We start from the raw sequence: 23,531 nt of genomic DNA, 5'->3' as shown, positions 1-23,531 counted from the left end.
TGGGGGAAGCAAGGAATCAAATCCAGGTTCTCCCAACTTGAAGGCTAGTCATCAAGCCTCTGGACCTTCCATCTATCTAAACCTCACAACAAAGACCCACAGAATCTGAAGGAAAACTGATCTACATTTTGGAACTGCTCCTTCTCTTTATGGTGCCATGGGCTAAACAAACCCCCCAGATTTCAAACACTTCCAAACTTTGTTGTGAGGATAGGTTCAAAATTCATAGTTTGTGGATATGAGCTCAGTCTAACAATTAGTCTTTGTTTCTTAGGTAATTGCTTGGTGATATCTATAACTTTATAGTCTGTGCAACTCCTCCTGCAGATTACTTGGTAGCTATTCTTAGTAGCCATGATTTATGGTAGGCAGAAACAATGGAATTTCTCTTTCTCTAAACTATCTGGTCCTTGGCTCTAAACATCATAAGGTTCCCCAATCAAGGAATGAATTTTCCTTTCTGTACATATTTTTGTGGTCTGCATTATCATCTGTAAAGTATAATAAAACACACGGTTGATGTCTGTCTGCAGCTTCCACGCCTTTGTGTGGCTTCACCATGTACGTCCTCTGTCTAGGAATTTCACAATTAAACCACTGCAAATAATAAATTATTCAACCCTATCCTGAAAACAAGCTCCAGGGACAATGCTCATGGAAATTAGAGAGAATGTGTGGGTGGGTTCTGCATCCCTAGACTAAATCAGGTTCAGGCAACGTGCACCTACTGTTTGGCATGGGAGAGTAGCGGAAGTGTCCCTCCTGCTTACCCTCTTATATGGCTATGGCAATGTGGATCTGCACAGTTCATGGACTTACTCACTGTGTTATCAGCATATCCCGCCTCTAGTCAGTTAGTTGCAAAGATATCACCATAGAGATCTCTGCATTGCATTGGACGTGCAGTCTTTGTGTGTGTTCCCCATTACAGGTGCTCTTGCCTCCCTAACACACCCATTTCTCTGCTCCCTGCATCAGATCTCAGTGCAGGAAACAAATCTTGCCCTTTATAAACAATATGCTGGTCCAATATGAATTGGAAGATCCTGTGATTCCAAGCTGCCTACATTCTGAGCATGGCATGGAAACTAAAAGTGACAAACTGGGAACTCAAGAGAACGTTCTTTGTCAAGGGGTTTGACAGAGTACATATTCCACCATTGTGCCACTTAGCCACTTCTTTTTTCATTTTATGCCAATCAAACAGGACCTCTTTTGTCTTTAGTAACATGAGGCTTGTGTCCAAACCCGCAGAGAGAAGATAAACATCAAAACAGCTTCTCAACAGGATGTGTTTAATTGTCTCTAGACAAAGGAAACACAAAAAAAAAAAAGGACTAAAAACTCTGATACCTCTATTTGCATTTTAAAACCCTCCCTCTCCCCTAAGAGATTCCATTTACTGTACTGATCGCTGTTAATTACTAATTTAAATAAGCATACATCAAATATATATTACATATTATAGTCTGGCAGAATGTGTCCAAAGACAACAACTTCTTTATTCTGACTATTTGGACCTATATCAGATAAGGCAAAAAAATCTCCTGCTTTCCCCTTATGCTGATCTTTTAGAAGACTTTGAATGGGTGAAATGTCTAAAATACAGAATGCCAAAAAATGCCAAAAAATGCATATATCTATATCTATATAAATATACACACCAAGCTTAACATTTTGGGGCAGACCTATGAAAAAGTGTTTTGTGCTTTTCCCCAAATGTAACAGAAATGATAAAGGCTGAAATATTCACAATTAAAGAGTTACTACTGCACATGTCCCCGGTCTAAATTCCCATTCAGATTGAAGCCTATCATCTGCATGTGGTCTGTACTAACAGATAATAGCATCATAGAAATGTAAGGCTGAAAGGGACCTCGAGATGTCATCGAATCCAGCCCCGGGTGCTGAGGCAGGACTAAGAAAACCTAGAGCGTTCCTGACAGGTATCTGTCTAGCCTGTTCTTAAAACATCCAATGATAGGAATTTCACAACCTCTCTTGAAATCCCATTCCAGAACTTAACTATCCTTACAGCTAGAAAGTATTTCCTAATCTCTAACCTAAATTTCTTGGCTGCAAATCAAATGTGGTTTGTTGTTTAAATACATAAAATCCCATTGTCATAATCAACTTCCTTTGCCAGGAAGAGTACAGTCTATAAAATGCATAATTTACAGTGAAGTGCAAAATCTTAGTATAAGACTTTGAGACCCTTCTTGTTGAGTAATGCTCAATTTTGGATGTTAGGCCCACAGAAAACAGAGAGAAGAAGAAGAGGGTATGCTGATGGATAAAAGCTGGCTTTATAAAATGTGTGTGTATAGCTCATGCATGGAGCGCAGTATGCCTTAGGCCAACAATACTGCTTCAACAAGAGATCAATTACTTTATAGCTTATGTATTCTTTGAAAGTTACTGAAACATTCATTGTATCATGCACTGTAACAGTGATTCTGTGCTGAAAGAAGTCTTGTGGGAACTCCCCACAGGTCAAGAGGATAATTATTATTTAGTATGAAAGTAAACAAGAGTGTTTTGAGCATTAATTATTAATCCTAAGGATCCTCATTATCTCCAAAACTGTTTCACACACTGAATTGCATAATATCAGATAGTATTTTAGAATAACAACTATTTTATGTCTGAAAAATGGTCTATATCTGAATTACATTGTTGGACCTGATTTTGTTTCAAATGTTCAGGTCTTTTGGGTAACGTAAGACTTACTGGTATCAGTGAAGAAACGGCAAGTGCCCTGACGTAGCAAAGCCTGTATGGTAGGGGTGTTCCTCTGCCATTAGTAATACGAAAAAGGGGCTCCCAATACATTGATGCTACAGGACAAATAATTATACTGGAATTTAGAAAACAGCAGCTGAGTAGAGGAATGCAAAGGTATTTATAGCAGCGCCAGTGAGACTTTTCAGGCTAAGGGCTTGATTCTGCCATCATTGACGAGGATAACAAAACTTACACAATGGCTTCAGAGGTGCAGGATCAGGCCTTAATACTTAATACTAATTTCCTAGATGTGTGTAACAAAAATAACTATTAAACAAAATCATTAAATTTAATGGTGATCCAACGATGCTTCCTGACTGTAAGTTATAAGTACATATGGGATCCAGAACATGATTATTATCAACTGAACAATGTTCACCCTCAAGTTGTTACAGAAAAATGTGTTCTCTTTCTGGTAACCTTACATTTCATTTGGCTACTATTAGTCCCTCTACTTTGACTATTGCCCTTAATACTCCCGAGGCCAGATCCTCAGCTGGTGTATATTGGTTCCACTAAAATCAGTGAAGCTACGACAGTTTATGCCAGGTGAGGATCTGGCCTGATTCATATGTCCAAAACAAACATGATTGCTTTAATATTTGACCATCCCCTTCCCCATTACCTCATTTATGTTCAACCCTCTCAGTATATCCCCTTGTTCTTTAAGAGAGGCATATTTTCTCTTACATGCAAAGTTTTTTTAAACTGTCATTCCGCCTAACCACAGATATTAAAAACGGAGTGAGGAGGGGTCACAAGCAAAGGTGGCTATATTTGTTAAGCAATTCTGTACGTGGAGTTCACTATAGCCAGTCAGAGTGCAAGATTTGTATAATCATCATAGTTAAGAAAAGTCCTGTGTTCTGATTGGCTGATGGCTATTAGCCATTCAGAGTACAGGGAGTTGCATGCTGTACGTTGTATTGTATAAAGAATTTATCTACTCAAAAGGTATAAAGCATATGTCAAGTATTAGACAAAGAAATTTGGGGGATGGGGTTTCTTGGATAGATTTTTGAAAGTTTCAGATCCTTTATAATTTTCCTAAAAGATTTTTTTTTATTTTTGAGCTGTAAGTGTGAACTTTTAAGAACTGTTTTTTACCGATTACAGTTAGATATATAGCAGTGCTTATTCAAGAAAACCTCTTGTTCAATCCAGCAGTCCTTATTCAAGAAACCTCTTGACTCAAAACCTAATTAACTCAAAACAAGAAACAAACTTAAAATTAGCTTTTATGAGCTTTTTAAAAATTGAGTTACCTTTATTATTTTATAGTATATTTTACATTAATCAATTTTATTTTGTGCGCACTTCCAGATTCCAGCATTACCTATCCATTCTGTAAGTGACATATTTGGCATAAATAATTTCCTCTTCACTATTTTTTCTCACACACACTATTTTGAAATCAATAATATTATATTAAATTATAATGCATAATTGTGAGGAAGCCAATAGCTGTTTGTAAGCCTATGTGAAATGATTCTGGGGTTCTCAGTACATTTTCTGTGGACTGGTATTCACATTACACAGGTCCTGATCCAATACCTATTGAAGCCAATCGAAAAACTACCGCTGACTTCAAAGGGTTTTGGATTAGGCCTAAATCACCGTTACCCTTATCAGTTGCTTAAGCAAATAAATCAGTGATTGGAAGAGACTGAAAAATGAAGTCACCTTTGCACCCCTTTGTTTGGCCCTTCCAGTTTAGGGTAGAAATACATAGGACTAGTGTGTATTGCTCTTGCCATGCTGTGTCTCACAGAATATCAGCAGTGGAAAGGACCTCAGGAGATCATCTAGTCCAACCTGTTGCTCAAAGCAGGACCAATCCCCAACTAAATCAAGATATGGATGAATAGTTTACTACCTGACCAGCGACTTGAAGCCTGAACCCTCAGATAAAAAGTCTGATACTCTACCAACTGAGCTAACCAGGCTCCTTAGAGCTAGAGGAGATCAGCCTTTAGGGCTGGCAATTTGGCAACTACCCTGAGTGTTACAGGCCTCATGTAAAACCACTGAAGTAGACTGAAATACTCTCACTGATTTCAACGGGCTTTGGATTAGACCTTAAAACCACACACCCAATTATTTTTTTTAAAAAAGGGTTAAAATAACCACCTTGTTTTAAAATATACTTGGACTATTAAATGATCGTAGTTATAAAGCATTACAATGAAATTGTTGGTATTACTTCTCCCATGTGTGTTGGTGAGTTCAATACTGTAACTGCCCCTCCCCTCATCTTACTTGAGCCTGGTTCTGAGAGAGCAGTCTTGCAGAGAAATTTGGCTGTGCTGGTAGCCACAGCAATAGGTTTGCCCATCATCACAGCAACCATTTAGTAGTCCCCATCCACTCCCTTCTGTCAATAGACTCTAGCTCCCCGCCTATATCTTCTTGTGGGGAGGTCTGGCTAGTTGCTAACCCCACTAGTGTTTTCAGGGGCCTACTGTCCCAGCAGTGTCTATTGGGGGTAAATGATAGGCTCTTCTCTGAGGATTTCAAACTGCATTTGATCCCTTTTCCTCTCGATCCCAAAGTCCTGAAAATCACCACTTCTCTAACCTCCAGCCCTTGAATCTCCTCATCTCTCCCTCCCCTAGTCTAATGATACTAATTTCTGTCTCCCTGACTTTTCCACTCTTCTCCTTTTCCATCCCTGAAGTTCCATCTTGGGCTTGCAAAACCCCTTATCCACCCAACATGTGCACTCCTTTCCTCCCCCTGCTTCTCCCTACAACCTATCCACTGTGTAATCTCTGCTCTTTCCTCCTTGAGACCCTTGAAGTGATCTGATACTGACGGTGTGGATCAATCGTTTGTTTCCCCTACTGTTCTCTGTATGATGCTACATTAAGACATACAGAGCAGGGAGTCTATGAGAACTGCAAGGTAGTGCTGGGAAGTGGCCTGGACAGCAGTGTGAGATGACCCCTATGAAAGGAAGGATGGTCCAATGGTTAGGGCCCTAGCCTGAGGCTCAAGAAAACAATTCAATCCCCTGCTCTGCCACAAATGTCTTGTATGACTTTGGGCAAGTCATTCAGGGCCAGATTTTCAAAGATATGTTGGCATATAACTCCCACTGGAGTTTAAATACCTCTAAAAGTCTGAGCCTGTCTCTTCTGGTAGGATTCACAAGTGGGATTTAGACTGAGCATTGCAGCGCCTATTTTTTAGGTGCCCTGCCACCAAATGACATTCACAACCCTGAGTTAGGTGCCCAGGCTCCCTGTACAATGCACGGGCAGAATCTGACACCTAAAAAAGGGATTCATTGCAGCCAGAACACTGAGCAGGTAGTTGCCTAAGTTCATTTGTAGGAAATGCTGAAGAGAGGGGTGAGGTCAAATCCCTGCCCCTCAAAGGGAGTTAAGTACCTTGCTCTACTTGGGATGCACAGCTGTTAACTCTCACCTGGAGTTAGGAACTTAAGCCAGGTCAGTCCTTTTTCAAGAGAAACCAAGAAAAAGCACCCCCTCTTATACTCTTTTGCCCACTGGAGCACTCATATAGGAGGTGAAAAGACCCATGTTCAAATCCTCATACTGCCTGAGCTGGAGAAAGGATTTAAACCCAGGCCTCCAACCTGTAGGGTAAGTATCTTAACCATGAGGCTAGGGGGTATTCTGGGGGTGAGGCGTTTTAATAGTCAATGGAGCAAGGTCTTAAACTTGGGTCTCTCACCTCCTGCATGAGTGCCCTTACTGCTGGGCTATAGCATAAATCCTTCTCTCGCCCAGTGACCATGTAAGTGTTTTATACAATGTAGAACAGCTTCAACAGAAGATATACCCACCCCAGGACACCTTATAGCCCACTTGGAAGGTGAGAGACCAGGATTCAAACCCCTGCCCCACATTAGGCATAGTGGGGATTTGAACGGAGGTCTTAAGCATTCTGGGGGAGTGCACTAACCACTAGCTACAGCAGTGGGAAAGTAGGTACTACCCCAATTTCCTCAACCCACTGTGGTTTGCCTGGGCACTGATGCAGTAGATGTGCTCTAAAGTGGCCTCTGAGTGCAACTACTGGAACAGGCCTCACAGTTAAGATAGGCAGGGGAACATCTATTTTGTGAATCCTGCTGGGGATTAAGTGTGAGTAAGACATCGAGCTGCTCAGTGGTGTCAGGACTGAGATGGCTGCGCACGTGTCCACTGGCAGAAATTTAGGAGGCTAGGGGACTTCAAGAGTGGAAACTTAGATGCCTATAGGGTTAGATGGCAGCTGACAGGGGGATTTGAGTTCTTGTGAATGCTAGCCTCTGTGGCTCAGTTCTCTATCTGTACGATGGGGACAACAGCACTTCCCTACTTCAGAGGGGTGTTCTGAGGATAAATGCTTAAAAATTAAGGGGTCCAGTTACTAAAGCAATGGGGCCATATAAGTACCTTAGACATAGAGAAATGTTGACAAGATAGACCGGCAAGAGTCCTCAGAGACTGCAGGCAACTAAACAGCATTTATGACACAATGTGGAAAATCTGTACTATTCTGGCTAAAGCTTCACCATGAAAAATGTGATATATGGTGATTTGGAGAGCCATGCAGACGTAAGTGTCAAAATACTGCTAGACTGTATGTTAAGTACATGGATTAGGACTATTGGCCTCATACCCTTTACACAGATACTGCTCTCCATTCACATCAGCGACTGCCATCAACAGGAATTGCACATACAGATTTATGGCTTTTAGTTCAAATATGAATACTGATGGGGGAAATTTAACCCTCACTATAGAGAGTCTGCTGCTATTTTCAATTATGGTATCAGTGGCTTATTCCTTTTGCACACGTCTGACACTAAAAGGACTGAAATACTTAAGCAGGCTATGGAAAAGGTCAGAAAGGAAAGTAATATGCAGAAATCTGTACTTTTTAAAAATAGCAAAACTTGCCTTTTCAAGATCTTTTTTGTATTTTGTCTTTAGTTGTGCCTTTGTTATGAAATGGCTTTAACCTTCTTATTGTGGTAAGGAAGATTGGGCAAAGGAGTGTAGGTCCTGGAAAGGGCATCAATAAAGTTTGTGAATCACTTAGATCAGGGGTCCCCAACACAGTGCCCGTGGGTGCCATGGCACCCACCGGGGCGTCTAAGTGCGCCCATGTACTGGCTGGTGGATGAGCATCTGCCAAAATGCCACTGAAATTTGGCGGCATTTCGGCGGTGATGCCTCTGAATGATACTGCTTGCCGCCGACAAACAGCTTCATCCAGAGGCGTCGCTGCCGAAATGCCGCCAAATTTCGACAGCATTTTGGCAGATGCTCGTCTGTCGCCACAGTCCTCCGTGGCTCGTCTTCTGGCACTCGCCAGACGAAAAAGGTTGGCGACCACTGACTTAGATACTATGGTAGTAAGGGTAATATAAATACCAAACACAGGTAGATATGACATTTTCAAGAACAATATCTATTTTTCCACTTTAATTCAATTGAATTTTATTTTAATACACCTGTTCAAAAAGAAATACTCTTGGGCCTGCTGGGTTGTGTTGTGTATGGAGATATGTAACTCTGAAAGGTTGCTGGAACACAGTCTGTCTGCAGGTGTATGGAAATTCTACTCTAGTCTATTATCTGTTTTTCAAATGCCGACACTGACATTTTTGCTAAAAGGTGATAAAATACTCGCAAGATATGGTTTGGTTATTGGTGTGTTTTGTGTTATTTTTTTAAGTGAATCCTCGGTGTACAAATAAATTTCAGTCTGCTTGTTTCACACTGAAATATTTCTTCAGCTTTAGAAGGAGGGAGCAATTTGCCCCTGTTCTTGTTCTCCAGGAAATAGCCAGGGACTTCCACCATAATGTACACAGGGCTAAATTATTCCATCCATTATATCTATTTAACTCTGTTGATATTAGGCAGTTAACAGGGGCAGAACTGAGGGCAGATTTTTCTAACATAAGTTGCTAGTGTTGACAGTTGCTGCTGCCAGGAGCCTGGTCCTATTATTGAAGCGCTGGGCAGACTTTATTAGGAGATTCTGCCTTCCGCTTGTTAACTGTCTGCCACCTACAGGCTGGGGAAGGTCAGCTAGAGATTTTTCCAGAAGAGATGAATTCCTCTTAGTAAAATAGTCTGGTGCTGGAGTTAAAGTTAGAGTCAAACACAAGCCTAATGGCTAGCCCATGAAAAGTGCTTATGTGCTTTTCCCCCCCAGTGTTATAAATTCAGCCAAACTGGAATAATGAGTTTTTCCTCATTTTCTGTAGACTTAGTCCTTGCAGACATAGTCTGAGGAATACTTACTTGTAATAACAGCAGTTTCCTCATGAATAGCCACTTAGAATTCATCCAAGAAAAGAGCAGCCCCAAAAGGAAAAAAACTTTCCATAGCAAACTACTAAACATAAAACTGTTGCTTTAGGGCCACACATTCCCTCCCTTCATTCCACCACAGAGGGGTGCCTGGCTCCTCAAAAGAAGAGTGTTGTTTCAGTGGCTTGCTTCTCCTATTTATTACCTGTGGATACCCGTGTCCAAAAATCAGTATTTGGCCCTATATGAAATAAATTTCATGGATTCACCTATGTCCTCAGTGGCTCTTTGCCCACAGCAGAAAAGCCACCACACGTTTGAATACAGTTGGCAGTTTCAGCCCATTATTGAAATAGAAAGTGTTTCACAAGCCAAGACTGGGGTATTGGCAGAACTGCATGTGATAGGCTTTTACTTACATAAGCATCACACACACATGGATTTTTCCCCCTTTAAAATGTATGAATTATTGAGATGTTTGAATCCTTTGGGTCCATATAAATAGTTTTTCCATCCTTAAAGGAAAAATAAACATTAAAAATAGTTAAGCAAATATGTCCACTTTGATTTGAAGTGGAGTGGAAAGTAGAAAGATGCAGCTAATCAAATACTTCTACATGGGTCAAAGGTTGCAAAGCATCCTGCAGGCCTTATTGGTATTTTTCTTTAAAGCCTTAGGGGCCTGATTCTGTATTCCTTGTGTACCCAAAATTCTCACTGAATTCAATGGGAGTGCATAAGGAATGTGGGATAAGGCCTTGAATAGCTAACCATATAGTCCATTTAGACTCTGATCTTGCAAAGGCTTACACATGAGCTTAACTTTATGCCCCATGAGCAGTCCAGCTATATACACAGTGTGCATAAGTGTTTGCAAGATTTGGCCTTATTGTGTTTTAAAAACAAAAAACAAACAAAACTTTCCATGGCTACCTAGGACTTCATGGTTGCCACAGTGCTGCACACCATGATTACTCAGGACTTCACAGAGTTAGATAATCAGTTAGGACCCAAATCCATCTACTCCAAAAGCATAGATCTCTATGTTAGTAATACGGGGCGTATGACACAGGTAAGCAGTTTTGATTGCATCTACCAGACAGCACTAGTGTGAACTTGTCTTTTTCTTTCTCTCTTGTACACATGCGCACACATACTTTCTCTTTATCCAGTTCTTAGCAGTATGTTCAGAACTAATGTAAAAATATATCCCACACTTTTCCCCCATTTTTATACAGTAACAGAATGGAGATGGCATTTTTACTGATACTGTACTTTATACCAGTAGACCCAGTCTGATGGTGTCAATTAGGTCACAGGGAAGGTAGCTGCCCTTCAGTTGTATGGTAAAGCAGACTTCCAAAATATTTCTAAAAAGATATCACAAGTATGTTAGTGAAAACACTTGTGTAGCAAATAGACTTAACTCCAAACTCTTCCAGTCTCTTCCTCCTAAATTCTTTCAAACTGTAGCTGCATTCCCTGTGAACTAACCTATATTATCCTACTAACAAAAATGAAGTGTATTATTCATCCTTCTTTTTATAAAATTTAAGGCCCTTTAAAAAATCCCTGATCATGATTTATGCTTCCATATTTGTAACTAAATGTAACAATTAGAATAGCTTTCATGCTGTATTGCAGATTTCCTTTAAAAACTGCTTTGTGAGCATGCTCTCCATTTGTTCCCCATCATGTTAAAGGAAGCGAAGGGTAAAGCTCACTTTATTTCAGCCCTGGCAGGATAGTCATAAGAACTTAGAGCTCAATCTTGCAGTCCTTACTCAAGGAAATGACCCATTTATTTCATATTTTCTCTGAGAAAAGACTGCTTTTAGGTATTTTTCCCCCTTATGTAAATATTATGGTATGATTTTTCTTTGTAATAATAATGTTGTTAATTTATTTTTCAGATATAGCATTGCAAATCAAAAAAGCAAATATACTAGACAACTACAGAACACATTGACACATAGCAGTATATTTCTTTTTTGTTTTCAGAGAATATAGTTTTGCAATTTCAGCATTTTACAAATAATGGGCAAGATCCTCAGTAAATCAACATAATTTCAATGGATCAAGTCATGCTGACTGACATCAGCTAAACACCTGGTCCCATATTTAGGTACTTGTGTATGCACTATATAATTTTTAAGTGTATAAATGCATTTTATAAAAAAATTTCTAAACATATAGAGGTGCCACTTTATACTACAGGTACCAGGCTTGCAAAAATTCACATTTTCAATCAATGCTGTTAAAAAGCAAATTTGATTTTAGGTTCAGACCTTGTACAACAGGTTTCATTTTTTCAGGAGGTATCTGTGTATGTCACAGTTCATAACTGAAATGCAGTTATGTTCTAGTCAAACAGGCATTATTTTGGGAAAGTTCTATGCTCTGTGTTATGCAGGAGTGTAGACTAGATGATCACAGTGGTCCCTTCTGGCCTTATAATTCATGAATCTACACAGTCATAATTTCAGTTGTGTTGATGGGCACCACCAGAATTATACTCTTTTTTAGTAAGTAAAAGCTCACAATTGAGAATATACAGGCTACATGTAAAAGAAATTATTTCCTCCTGTCTATATTGTGGAACATTTGCTGCCATACTGGAATGGTTGCTATAGTAGTGAAAGTTCTCGGAAGGTTTAAAATCAACTCATCTATTTTAGATTTTTTTTTTTAAAGGAAAAACTAAGGGAAACTCTTGAAATAACATTTTCCTCCCTTCCAACAAACTCTTCAAGTTTTCTTGGAATATGAACACATAATTATGGGACAGATGTTAGTACTCTTATGATGAGTAAGTCAATGGGACTACTACAGGAGAAAGGTCTTCTACTCATCATAAGGTTATCAGAATCTGACCCTATAATATTAACATTTGAATGCCAATGCCATGCATCAAAATTATAGTATGAACTGTGTATTCTATACACTTTTGGCAGATTTGGAAATCCTGAGGATGCTTTGATAAGCAAGGGCTTTTCAATCAATATTACAATGAGCTTAATTATCTCTCTTCTGATATGTGGTTTATTAAATTGAAGATCCAGTCTCTGCTCTCAGTTAAACCAGTAGAAATCCAGAATAATTCTATTGACTTCAAAGGAGTTACTCTGGATTTATGGCAGTATAACAAAGCACAATTTAGCCAAAAGTGTGTTAACATTTTTCACACATATACTTTAGCCTGCTTAGTTACAAACCAGTCAAAAATGTCCCTCCAGTAAAACAGGAATATGAAAGGATATGCAAATAATTTTCATAACCAGTTGTCAGAAATCAGTTAGTCAACAATACAATACAAATGAAACAGAAGAAACATGTGTAAACCAGCTGATTATAATGAATTTGGTATATAAGAGCATCCCGTTGTAATTCATACCAGTTTCGCCCCAGCGAATTATACTTTATAGGCTGAATTCAGCCTAATTTAGAAGAGGAGCGCCAAATGAAACAGTATATACTTCCATACAACAAAACTCATATCAAAAAAGGAAGGACTCTTACCTAGCATGCAAACGCATTTGGCATTCTGATCAGGACTATCAAATGAGATTTCTCCACACCTCTGAAAGAAAAAGAGGGACATATTTAATGTGAGACCCCTGTAGCAGTGTTTCTAAAACTTGTATATCTGTGTTCTCTTCTGCCTTTCTTCCCTAGGTACGGTCAGAAGGCTTTCTGGTAGCCCAAATTTTAGGATGCGAAAACAACAATCCGCTTATATTGAATAAGGATGGGTAATTCATACATCTCATTCTCTTGCTGTAAGCACAGTCTTAACTGCCTATTTGCAGGGAGGACCGACAGCAGAACTGTGTAGAAAATGAATCTGTGACATCTTGGTTAGTTCAAGATATTTTAATTTCAAGTTTTGGTATGAAAAATAGATGGGACACTTGGTAAAATGGCACTCATGGAGCTCCTGCCTGGAGTCTCATCCTAAAATGCACTAAGCATAAGACTTTGCAGGTCCACTCCCACTCACCAACACTGTCTCAAAGCCAGGAGGATATGGTATGGGATAGTGCAAAAAAAAAAAAAAAGAAAAAAAACCAGTGTCAAAAAGCAATGTCTTCCCTGCTGTGTACAAAGAGGTAAGGGAGAAAATGGCTTAGCACCTCATTTCTTGGGAAGACATGAGTCAGGTGAGAAAACTTCAACTGCCTTGGATAAATATTGATGCTTTTCTGCATCTCTGAATTTAACCCATTGTATAGTGTACTTAAAATTGATTAATGGACAGGGGAACTCTAGCTAGAAAAGAATTTGTCAGATCTTGTCAAAGCCCCTTTAAAAAGAATAAATTGGGGGATAGAACATAAGATGGATAATTTTAAACAAGAGGTAGAAACAGTTTCTAAAAGAACCACAAGGTACCTGCTCGCAAATAATAATACAGTAGTTTTTTAGTTGTGTTGAACATAAGCTCTAAACAAAGGAACATCTCTAATAAGTAGTTTGTTACCATACATTAAATTATTTATATTCTGAGAAACCAAGAATACTTTTATATCTCTAAGACTGTAATATCTGTGGGTAAAGAATGTGTTTGTAAAGCACAATTAAATTACAGCACTATGTATGTGAGTTTTATTATTAATGAATAATCTACATAGGTACATAGTTTTCTTGGCACATGTTGCATGTAATATGGTTTATATTTGTAAGGATTCTGTTCAGACTTTCACTCACTCTCTTATTTAGGAGGAAATTGGTTTTCATATTCATGAGAGCATAATTTACAGAGGTTAATGTGAAAAAAAGACAAATTTTTGTCGGATGACTTCAGGGCTGTTAATGGGCCACTTTACCTTGAAGGGTCCATTAGGATATATACTAACTACTTAGGCCTACACTATAAATGATCCTCAGCGTAACTACGTTGCTCACGGGGGTGTGAAAAATCCACACCCCGAGCAAGTATACCTCTTGTGGCGGTGGATTAACTATGCCAACTGGAGAAGCTCTCCCGTCAGCATAGCAGGGTCTGCACTGAGCACTACAGCAGTGAAGCTGAAGTGTTTTAAGTGTAGATCTGTCCTGAATACCTTTCCCAGACCTGAAGAAGAGCTCTGTGTAGCTCGAAAGCTTGTCTCTCTCACCACCAGAAGTTGGTCCAATAAAAGATATTACTTCACCCACCTTGTCTCTCTAAATTTTCAAGTAGTGATTTAAAGCGAAGTACATTTTCTTACATATTTTTATGTAAATAAAGATAGTTTCTGTCCTCCCTTACCCTAATAGTTATATATCTATAATATGCCTTACAAAGTTTATAATAATTTATCAATAATAGAGTTATAAAAATAATTAATCCTCATGACAACTCTGTTAAAAATGTGAGGATTATTACCCCTATTTTTCATATCAGAAAACCAAATCATAAGATTTATGCAATTTACATAAGGCCATAATGGAAATGAGTATCAGAATCAGGAATGCTTGGTCTTGTTGCAATATGCTCTCTGGTCCCTTGCATGGTTAACCATGTCATTTTAAATTTAAACTGGTAAAAGTTTATAATGCTGCGAATACACTGGTGCATCTTATGGGTTTGATTCAAATCAGTGGAAAGATTCCCATCAATGTCAATGGTGATTGGACTGGGCCCTTACAAATAAATAGGTCTCATTCCATATCACTCAGCTCCAAGTCTGTGCCCATAGTCTTAACTATGGGCAAAATTAAGAATTAAACCATAAGCCAGTATCAAATACCATAGAAGCAATAGTGCACAACGTAACCCTGTTCACCATATTTTGTTATTCTAAATATTTTATACTCTGTAGAGTCAGTGCTCCTGGGAGCAGAGCACAGAGTATATAGAAAAGCAAAAGTTCACATTACTGAGCAGTTTTGGCTAGCCTCTCAGAGTATGTCTTCTCCTTCTGCTTTCTTTCCAGTTTAATTTCCTTTAACCTTTTCAGTACCTGTACCATTTTCTCTTGTGTAAATGGAAGTGATTAGTACCTTCCCATCAAAGTACATTTTATTGTTTCACAGTCAGTGACAGTTATAGCAAGAATCCAAAACATCAGGTAAAAAGTAAACAAGGCTTAAGATGATACAGAACAACAGCATAAAACATTTGTGACCCGCCATTTTTACACTCTCCTTCGCTTCCCCCACACCAAAATAAAAAAACAAACAAGCAAACAAAAGCCCCACTCCCATACACAACCACTTCATATATCAGTGCATCTAAAGAGAGCAAGCTAATGGCCTATATTTACCCTCCCTAGCAGCCAGCCCTGTTCTCCCGAAAGATTTCAAAAGACAGCACCAGTATTTCAGAGTAAATTATCAGAAAGCTCTCCCACCAGCTCATCCACAGCAGACTCAGAAATTTTCTCTCTGTTCATTATGGAACAAAATAATCTTCCAATTCCTTCTTTTCGCTCCAAGATCAGAATGTTCATTCATACGCAAGCAGTGGCATTGGAACAATTTTTATAGTAGGGGTTACTGAAAACCACTGAACAAAACTGTAAACCCTATATATGATGGAAACCACTTCAAGCCAGGGGCTGTTACTGCACCCCCAGTGGCCCTAGTTCCAGCATCACAGTATGCAGGTAATTTAACAAAGTGCAGCAGAGCTAAACGGAACTGTAATGGGGTGCACTCACCTCTTGCGAGCACCTCTCTGTCTCAGTGCTTGTGCCTGCTCTTTCTCTCTCTCAGTTTGTGATGGGTCTTTGGTGACTCAGACCTCCTGCCAAGTCACACACAGTCTGTCTGTGTGATAAAGCAAAGCAAACCCCTTCTCAGGTATAAATCCAACAGGGGGCCTATTTCAGCACCCTCTGTAAAGTCTTTCGATCTGCAGCCCTATCCTGGGGCTTACTCTTCAATCAGTTCAACATGGCCCATCACAGTACCTGGGTCCAAACTGTCTCTCAGCCCTTTCTGGGTTCCCTCAAATTAGTCCTGCCTGATGTGGGGCCACAACCCCCAGGACTCCTTCCCTGGAGATTTCACATCTCTGGGCCTTTCTGGCCTAGGGTGATTAGATGTGAGGAAGAAAATATCGGGATGCTGGTGGAGCAAAAAACAACAATGGAGTGTGAAATATCGGGAACTTCTGTTGGGATGAGGGACAAACGCCTAAATATTGGGACATCTGATCACCCTATTCTGGCCCTAGCTCTTCAGCTGGGCCCTTAAAAAAGTTCAGTTCCCTTTCTGGGGCACAAAGTCCAGGCCACGTTCCCAGTGGCTGTTGGGGAGAAGGGACCTGGGTTTGCCTTCTACTTCAGATCCCATCCCAGGGACCCTATAGATAGCAGCCATCTACCACATCCCTTTAAATACATTATGTTGCTGCTATGATTCCCTGGGCTACTTCCCCGTGGTTCCAGCACATTCTTCACCCTTACCTCAGGGCCTTGTACCAGTGGAATTCCAGCAGCCAGCCCAGAGCACTATCCACTCTCCTCCAGCTCTAGCAAGGAACTGATCTCACTGTGGCCCTGCAGCTCTTCTTATACTAGCTTGCTGGGCCCTGATCGGCTGCTTCCCATACAGCTCTCTGGGTAGCTTGGAGGACCTCTCTAATGTCCTCTTCTGGGGTGGGGTGTGACAGGGCCACAAGGCTTCAGCAGTGGGGGCTGAAGGCCTCATCCACCCTGTCACAGGAACATATCCATGTCCCCTAAAATATTCAAGCTCCTCTCATGTCCCATATCTCATTTACATTTTCCACTTGTGACCCACAGGAAGATATGTCCATTCAAATTAGCCCTAATGTAGAGCTGTACCTGTCTTACCACAGTCAATGGAATCACAACAGGGCTGATTTAGGGCTTGGCTACATGGGGAAAGTGATTAGAATAGCTATTTTGGAATAACCTATTCTATAATGGCTATTCTGGAATAGCTTCTTGTGTGGATACTCTGTTCTGGAACAAATGTGATTATATTCCAAAATAATTACTCCACTTTGAAAGTGCACTAGTTATTCCCAAATAAAGATTCTTTTATTTTAAAAGAGAGTGTCTACTGTCCATATGGAATACTAATCTGGAATAGTTTATTCTGCATTAGTTATTCTGGTCAATTTTCCCAGGTAGACAAATCTGGAGGCCAATTTTGTTTGAAAAAGTCAACTAAATCCTTTATTTACAAAATTTTACGTTGCCGAGGCAATAATGTTGCTAAATTCATTAGCATTTTCCCTTGGTTAGCCTTTCTAGCTTGAACTTCCTCACATCATTCAATAACCATTATAATCAAACTCTCTTTTCTAACCAATAAGTGACATTAGTACTACATATCTCATATCCGTTGGGAAAACTGCCAAAAGTAATTAATTATTTTCTCATCAATTTTTGCCATGGGGTTACCAAAAGTTGTTTACTAACCTAATGGATATGCTTTTTTTTTCTACTGCTAATGAAGAAATAGCATGTTGTGTATCTTCTACGGAATGAGAAACTTTCTCTCTGAAATCCTTTCTTGTTGATTTGTAGTTCACCTCGTCTGTTACGCATGAAATAGATCATATATATCTATTCAGATTTGCTCTGCACATCAGTTTTTTTAGGTGCATCACTGAAGTTAAAAGCACAAGCTGCAATTAAAAACATGATGAAAGAGGATTAAATAAAAATCTCTGTCCTCAAAACTTTCTCAACATAAGTAATATCATAATTAGATGGAGTTTGCTTTGGGGTTGGGAAAGACTACTATTGCATATAATTATTACAGTGTGTCCCACAATAAGATTTTGTATGGAGGTGTAGAGTTATTCTGCTGACTCATTCTAGCAGACTGGGCGAGTCTTATTTGAACTAATTCAAGCAGAGAAGTAGGAGAATAGACAGGATGTCCTGCAGGAGAAGCCTTGAAAATAAGCCAGTCTGGGAGAAAGTTTGGGCAATGGTCAATGTTGAACTGTTTAAAAGTACTGACCTACTCAAGGTAGAGCTGATCAAAAATTGGAATTTCCATCCATGGATTGGACTGCACAGCCAGACTACAACTCCCATGATGATGCACTGTGGTCATGTGACTTATGTTGCACCACCGCCGTTCATCTGGAGGGGAATAGGGGCATGTGGCACCCCACTACAATTCTCATGAGGCACCACGGAAGCACAAGTGGACACAAATTAATGTTGAACTGACCCAAAATTAAATATTTTGATTCAGTTCAACAACCTAAAATGTCATTTGGGTGAACTTGATCTGAAATGAAGTATTTTGTTTTGATTTTCCTGATGGAAAATTGAAAAAATGTCAGCAAAGTTGAAAATTTTGATTTTGGGGGAAACCGCTATTTTCCATCCAAAAAACATTCTGACAATTTCCTTACCTGCGCTGACCCTCTTGGGACATTGTTATTTAAGTTATGTTTCTGGAGACAGAGGGTGAAACTTGACCCCGTTTAACTCCATGAGGGCATGTCTACTCATACAGCTCTGAAGCGGTGCAGCTGCACTGCTGCAGCACATCTGGTGAAGACACTGTGCGGATGGAAGAGAGCTCTCTCCTTGGCATAGTAAAATCACCTTCACAATCAGCAGAAGCTGTCAGCTGGAGAAGCATTCCCGCCTACATTGTGTTGTGCACATGAGCACTTATGTCGATGTAACTTATGTCGCTCAGAAGGGTGGTTTATTCATACCCCTCAGCGACATAAATTATGCTGACTTAGACTATAGTGTATACATAGCCTGAGAGTATTGCCATTAACTACACTGCAGCCACGATTTCACAAAAAGACTGTACGCAAATCACAGGAAAGGGATGAGTTTTGGACAGCACCTCAGTCAGGCAACCACATGAGGACTCTTATCTATTCACAAGGATATATGTAAAGTACTGGACAATATCCTTGACTAGTGTAAACTGGTGTAGTTCCATTAAAGTCAGTGGAATTACATCAATGTACACAAGTTGAAGATCAAGCGATAACCCAGTGAAAATTGTATTGTCTTTGAGAATTTTTGCTTATTTTTTTCTAAGCCTTTCAGACACTATTGTTATGTTCCATACATATTGACATAAGCACAATATATATATATTTAGGAGGTGTATCCTCAATAAGCTAAGCTTACTCAATATTTTCCAAGAATTCATTTGATTTTTCTTGACACTTTACTGAGGTAATACACTCTGCTCCTTGCAAGAGCAGAGGGAAATAGATAATGCAGAACAACATTATTTGGTTAAAAAGCTTAACTTTTTTATTCATTTCCCCATTTCACCGTACTGCATATTTCTCACTCTGACAGATTTATGGATAAAAATGCAGAATTTAATGTATTTAGATGCCAAAATAGACAGAAAGCTTCTGTTCTCCTATGGAAAACTATGGGGGGAATGGGACTGTCTCTGAAGCAATAAATGCTTCTTTTATTTCTTTTTCTCTTTTACAGTGTTTGTTTCTCATTTAAACTTTCCTGGCATTTTGAAGGCAATAAAAAAAGGGAAAAACCAAAGATTTTCCCCTTTTAAAATGTACAACCCATATCCTCTCCATTATAGAAATGCTCTAGTTTATTTATATATAAATACTTATACAGGCACTAGCAATTCAACCATCTGTGAGGCTCTGTCAGTGTGGTAAAACAGCTACTTGCATAAAAGGAAGCTAGAACTTTTCATTTGCTTTAAAAACAGCTGGCACTTTGTATAAATGAATTAAAATAAAGGTTATAGTAATTTCAGTAAGGGTCAGAGTTAGTGGTCCTCTGGCATGGGTTCTCTTCAGTTATGTTTCTAAAACTGCCTGAAAATAGGAGGTTGCATGATATTCTTAGGTTTAAGTGATGAGCAAAAAAGCAAGCAAGACGTGAGTCAACATCAATGCTGAGAAAATATAGGAACATAGGAATTGCCGTACTTGTCAACCCTTTGGTCCAGCTAGTCCTGTATTCTGTTTCTGCCAGTGGCCAGATGCTTCTGAGGACGATGCAAGAAACCCTGAAGATACAGAGTAATCTTCCCGCTGTGAAAGTCTAATCCTAATCCCTAACAAATAAGAGATTGGTTTAAGGCCTGAAGCACAAGGTTTTATATCCCTTTTAATCCCAGTGATTATTTTAACTCTTTCTGTTCTTATCCATATAAATGTCAGCAAACCCTATCCAAATTTTGCTAAATTCTTAGCCTCAATGACATCCAGTGGCAGTAAATCCTGCAGTCTAATTATGCATTGTATGACAAAGTATTTCCTTGTATCAGGAACCAGGTGTGATGGGTTCAGTCAGAGACCCCCTTGGGACTGTCACCTGACATGATGGAATTACCTCTGAGCCCATCTTCCCTGCCAGCCTGGGACTCCAGAACCCTGCCTTGTTGAGCCAGACATGATAGCCTGCTGCAACACAGATCTAAGTCTAGTCCATGCTCCCAAAGCTGCAGACTTTAATCAAAAACCACTCAGCAGGTCACCTCTCTCCAGCACCCAGACACCCAGCTCCCAATGAGATCCAAACCCCAAATAAATCCGTTTTACTCTGTATAAAGTTTATACAGGGTAAACTCATAAATTGTCCGCCCTCTATAATACTGATAGAGAGATATGCACAGCTGTATTAATCACTTACTCTGGGTTTACTAATAAACAAAAGTGATTTTATTAAGTGTAAAAAGTAGGATTTAAGTGGTTTCAAGTAATAACAGACAGAACAAAGTAAGTCACCAAGCAAAATAAAGCAAAACCAGGCAAGTCTAAGCCTAATACATTAAGGGTATGGCTGCACTCGAAACTTCAAAGTGCTGCCGTGGGAGCGCTGCCACGGGAGGGCTTTGAAGTGTGAGTGTAGTCACAGCGCTGCACGTACTCCACATCCTCATGGGGTTTAGCCTGCAGGGCTGAGAGCCGCGCTCCCAGCGCTGCGGCACTGTTTACACTGAGGCTTTACAGTGCTGTATCTTGCAGCGCTCAGGGGGGTGTTTTTTTCACACCCCTGAGCGAGAAAGTTGCAGCGCTGTAAAGCGCCAGTGTAGCCATGGCCTAAGAAACTGTTTACAGGTAAAATCTCACCCTCAGAGATGTTCCAATAAGCTTTTTTCACAGACTAGACTCCTCCCTAGTTTAGGCCCAATCCTTTCCCGTAATACAGTCCTTGTTAGCTCCAGCTCAGGTGCTAACTAAGGGATTTCTCATGACTGGCCACCCCCTTTTATAGCTTTGGCCCAAGGTGGGAATCTTTTGTTTCTCTGGGTCCCCACTCCTGCTTCTAAATGGAAAAGTACCAGATTTAAGTACCAGATCAGCATCATGTGACACGGTCACATGTCCTGTGAGACCCCCCCCTCCAGACTCCATTCGACCTGGACTAGCTTACACAAACACAGGAAGGCTTGCAAATAAATAGAGCCATTTACAACCAATTGTCCTAGTCAATGGGAACCATCAAGATTCTAAACCACCATCAATGGCCCACACTTTGCATAATTACAATAGGACCCCAGAGTTATACTTTATATTTCTAGCTTCAGATACAAGAATGATACATAGATACAAATAGGAGGAATATATTCAGTAGGTTGTAATATTTGTTATGATACCTTACAAGAGACCTTTTCCATAAAGCATATTCCAGTCACATCATATTCACACTCATAAGCATATTTTCATAAAACATATGGAGTGCAACGTCATACCAGGAAACAATCCTGTGGGGTGACCTCACTTTCTGACACCTCCCCAGGCCATGCCTCCACACCACCTACATAGGCGAGCCACCTACAGCCTTCCTATACAGAAGTCACAGACAGAGAAGTCACAGACAAACAGACAGGTCATGGTATCCATGGTATTTCGCCACGAAGACAAACCTACAGCCCTATACATTACGTACGTGGAAATCACTAATGCCTCATGACAAAGGTCATAGGTCAAATCTTAGACATTACTGGAAATTGAGGGCCAGATTCAGCAAGCCATCCCTCTCAGCAAAACCCCCAAGCATACCATTTGCTATTACTAAGGCAAATATTGCAGAATCAAGCAAATTACAATCATACCAAATTTTAGTGTATGGGCTTTCTATTTTCCCTATTTGACATCAGCATGATGCATAATTATTCAATCAAACATCAGGTGGCACATTAGCATCTAATTCTTTAATGATGTAGCATCTTCTGGAGCTCAGTTGCTACAGAGCAGCAGGGCTATGCCTGGGCAAATTTTGTTTGAGATTATGTTTCCTTTTCCAAGCTTCCCTTGTGAAGGGCAGGTTTCACTCTGATCCAGGCATTGAAATGCATTAGTCTAACAACAGCTCAGCATTCTGTCAATCTCCAGCAAACCTGGCTCTGCAGTTGGTTCTGGTATTTTACCGTTCATGCAGCGACCCTCAGCCAGTCAAAATAGGAGACATGACCGAAATGAGTAATTACACTAAATTGACCAAAAATTCCCAAGAAACCATTGTTGCCAGAAGTTAGCAACTACTCTGTGGGCTAACTATCCTGATGTGAACTTAAGGCAGTTCATTCCCTCACAAACTTGTGATTTACTATGGTTAGGAGTTGTTTGAAATGGATTTAATGTGTTGGAAAATGGACATAGCAGCTTAACAGCTTTGTTTTCTTCTTCAGTCAAGGAAAAAGTGTTCGTGTTAACAGTGTGTGTTGACTTCATTATACAGGTGCCAGCAGGATTGACACCATTGAGGATCTGTCACCAATTCAGTATAAATCCACTATTTTTAGATGTTTTATAGGTCAGAGCGCTATGAGGTGAACTTGGACTACAAAAGTCTCAGCCATTTATTTTTAATAAAATAATCAGTCACAGTGGGCTGTGCATTAGCAGGCCATTAGGGCACACCTTTTAGGTATGTTGTGATTGCCTGCCAGTCACTGAAGAAGCACACAATAGTCTAGTTGTGCTGGCATGCAAACCCCAGTGCAGGCTGGAAAGGGATTAATAGTCAATTATGGCACTTGGTGCACTAGGATGTACTTAACTAGTGCTTTTCAACCAGAGGGGCTGTGACTGGAGTATCAGGGATAACTAATGGATACCTGGGCCCCAGCAACAGGTGGAACCCAAGAATAGAGGACTTCTGTGTGGGAATCTGAGCGCCAGAGAGATTCTTTCGTGGGGGGCGCATGCTCATGCTGGGGCAGGGGGAGAAGCTCGTAGTAGCATGAAGGAGGAGACTTAAATGTAGTGCAGAGCGGGTAGATTTGTTGAGAGGCTCTGATTACTAGTTTGAGCTTTGTTCCCTTGAAGGATTAGGTTTAGATGCTTCTCGGGGAGGGCGAAACTGCATACAGAGGGAGATGACCTCCAAGCAGCACTAGTACCAGATTCCTGCAACATCATGCCCTGACACAAGGGACACTAATCGACAACTGTTTGAACCAGCCACCTAGAAGTGTCATTACCCCAGCAGTGGTGCGCTGATGTTAAAGTCTGGTTCACTTTAATCTAATTGTACAAAAATGTATAAATGTCTTTTTATGCAATGTATCCTTCCTCCACAAAAA

The 23,531-nt window shown here is 40.1% G+C and overlaps 1 protein-coding gene across 1 annotated transcript in view; it reads right to left on the bottom strand.

Moving 5' to 3' along the window:
- The window catches only part of PDE7B (phosphodiesterase 7B), a 277,364-nt gene that overhangs the window by 182,624 nt on the left and 71,209 nt on the right, over window positions 1-23,531 (bottom strand). Inside the window, exon 2 of the mRNA XM_030556378.1 lies at window positions 12,582-12,642. Within this exon, the coding sequence (XP_030412238.1) occupies window positions 12,582-12,642 (61 nt within the window). The remainder of the gene's footprint in view (window positions 1-12,581; window positions 12,643-23,531) is intronic.

Source organism: Gopherus evgoodei, chromosome 3 (genome assembly GCF_007399415.2).
Source record: "Gopherus evgoodei ecotype Sinaloan lineage chromosome 3, rGopEvg1_v1.p, whole genome shotgun sequence".
In the NCBI taxonomy this organism is placed as follows: domain Eukaryota; kingdom Metazoa; phylum Chordata; order Testudines; family Testudinidae; genus Gopherus; species Gopherus evgoodei.
Note: the sequence above shows the minus strand (reverse complement) of the source record. Positions and strands in the feature narration are given on the sequence as shown.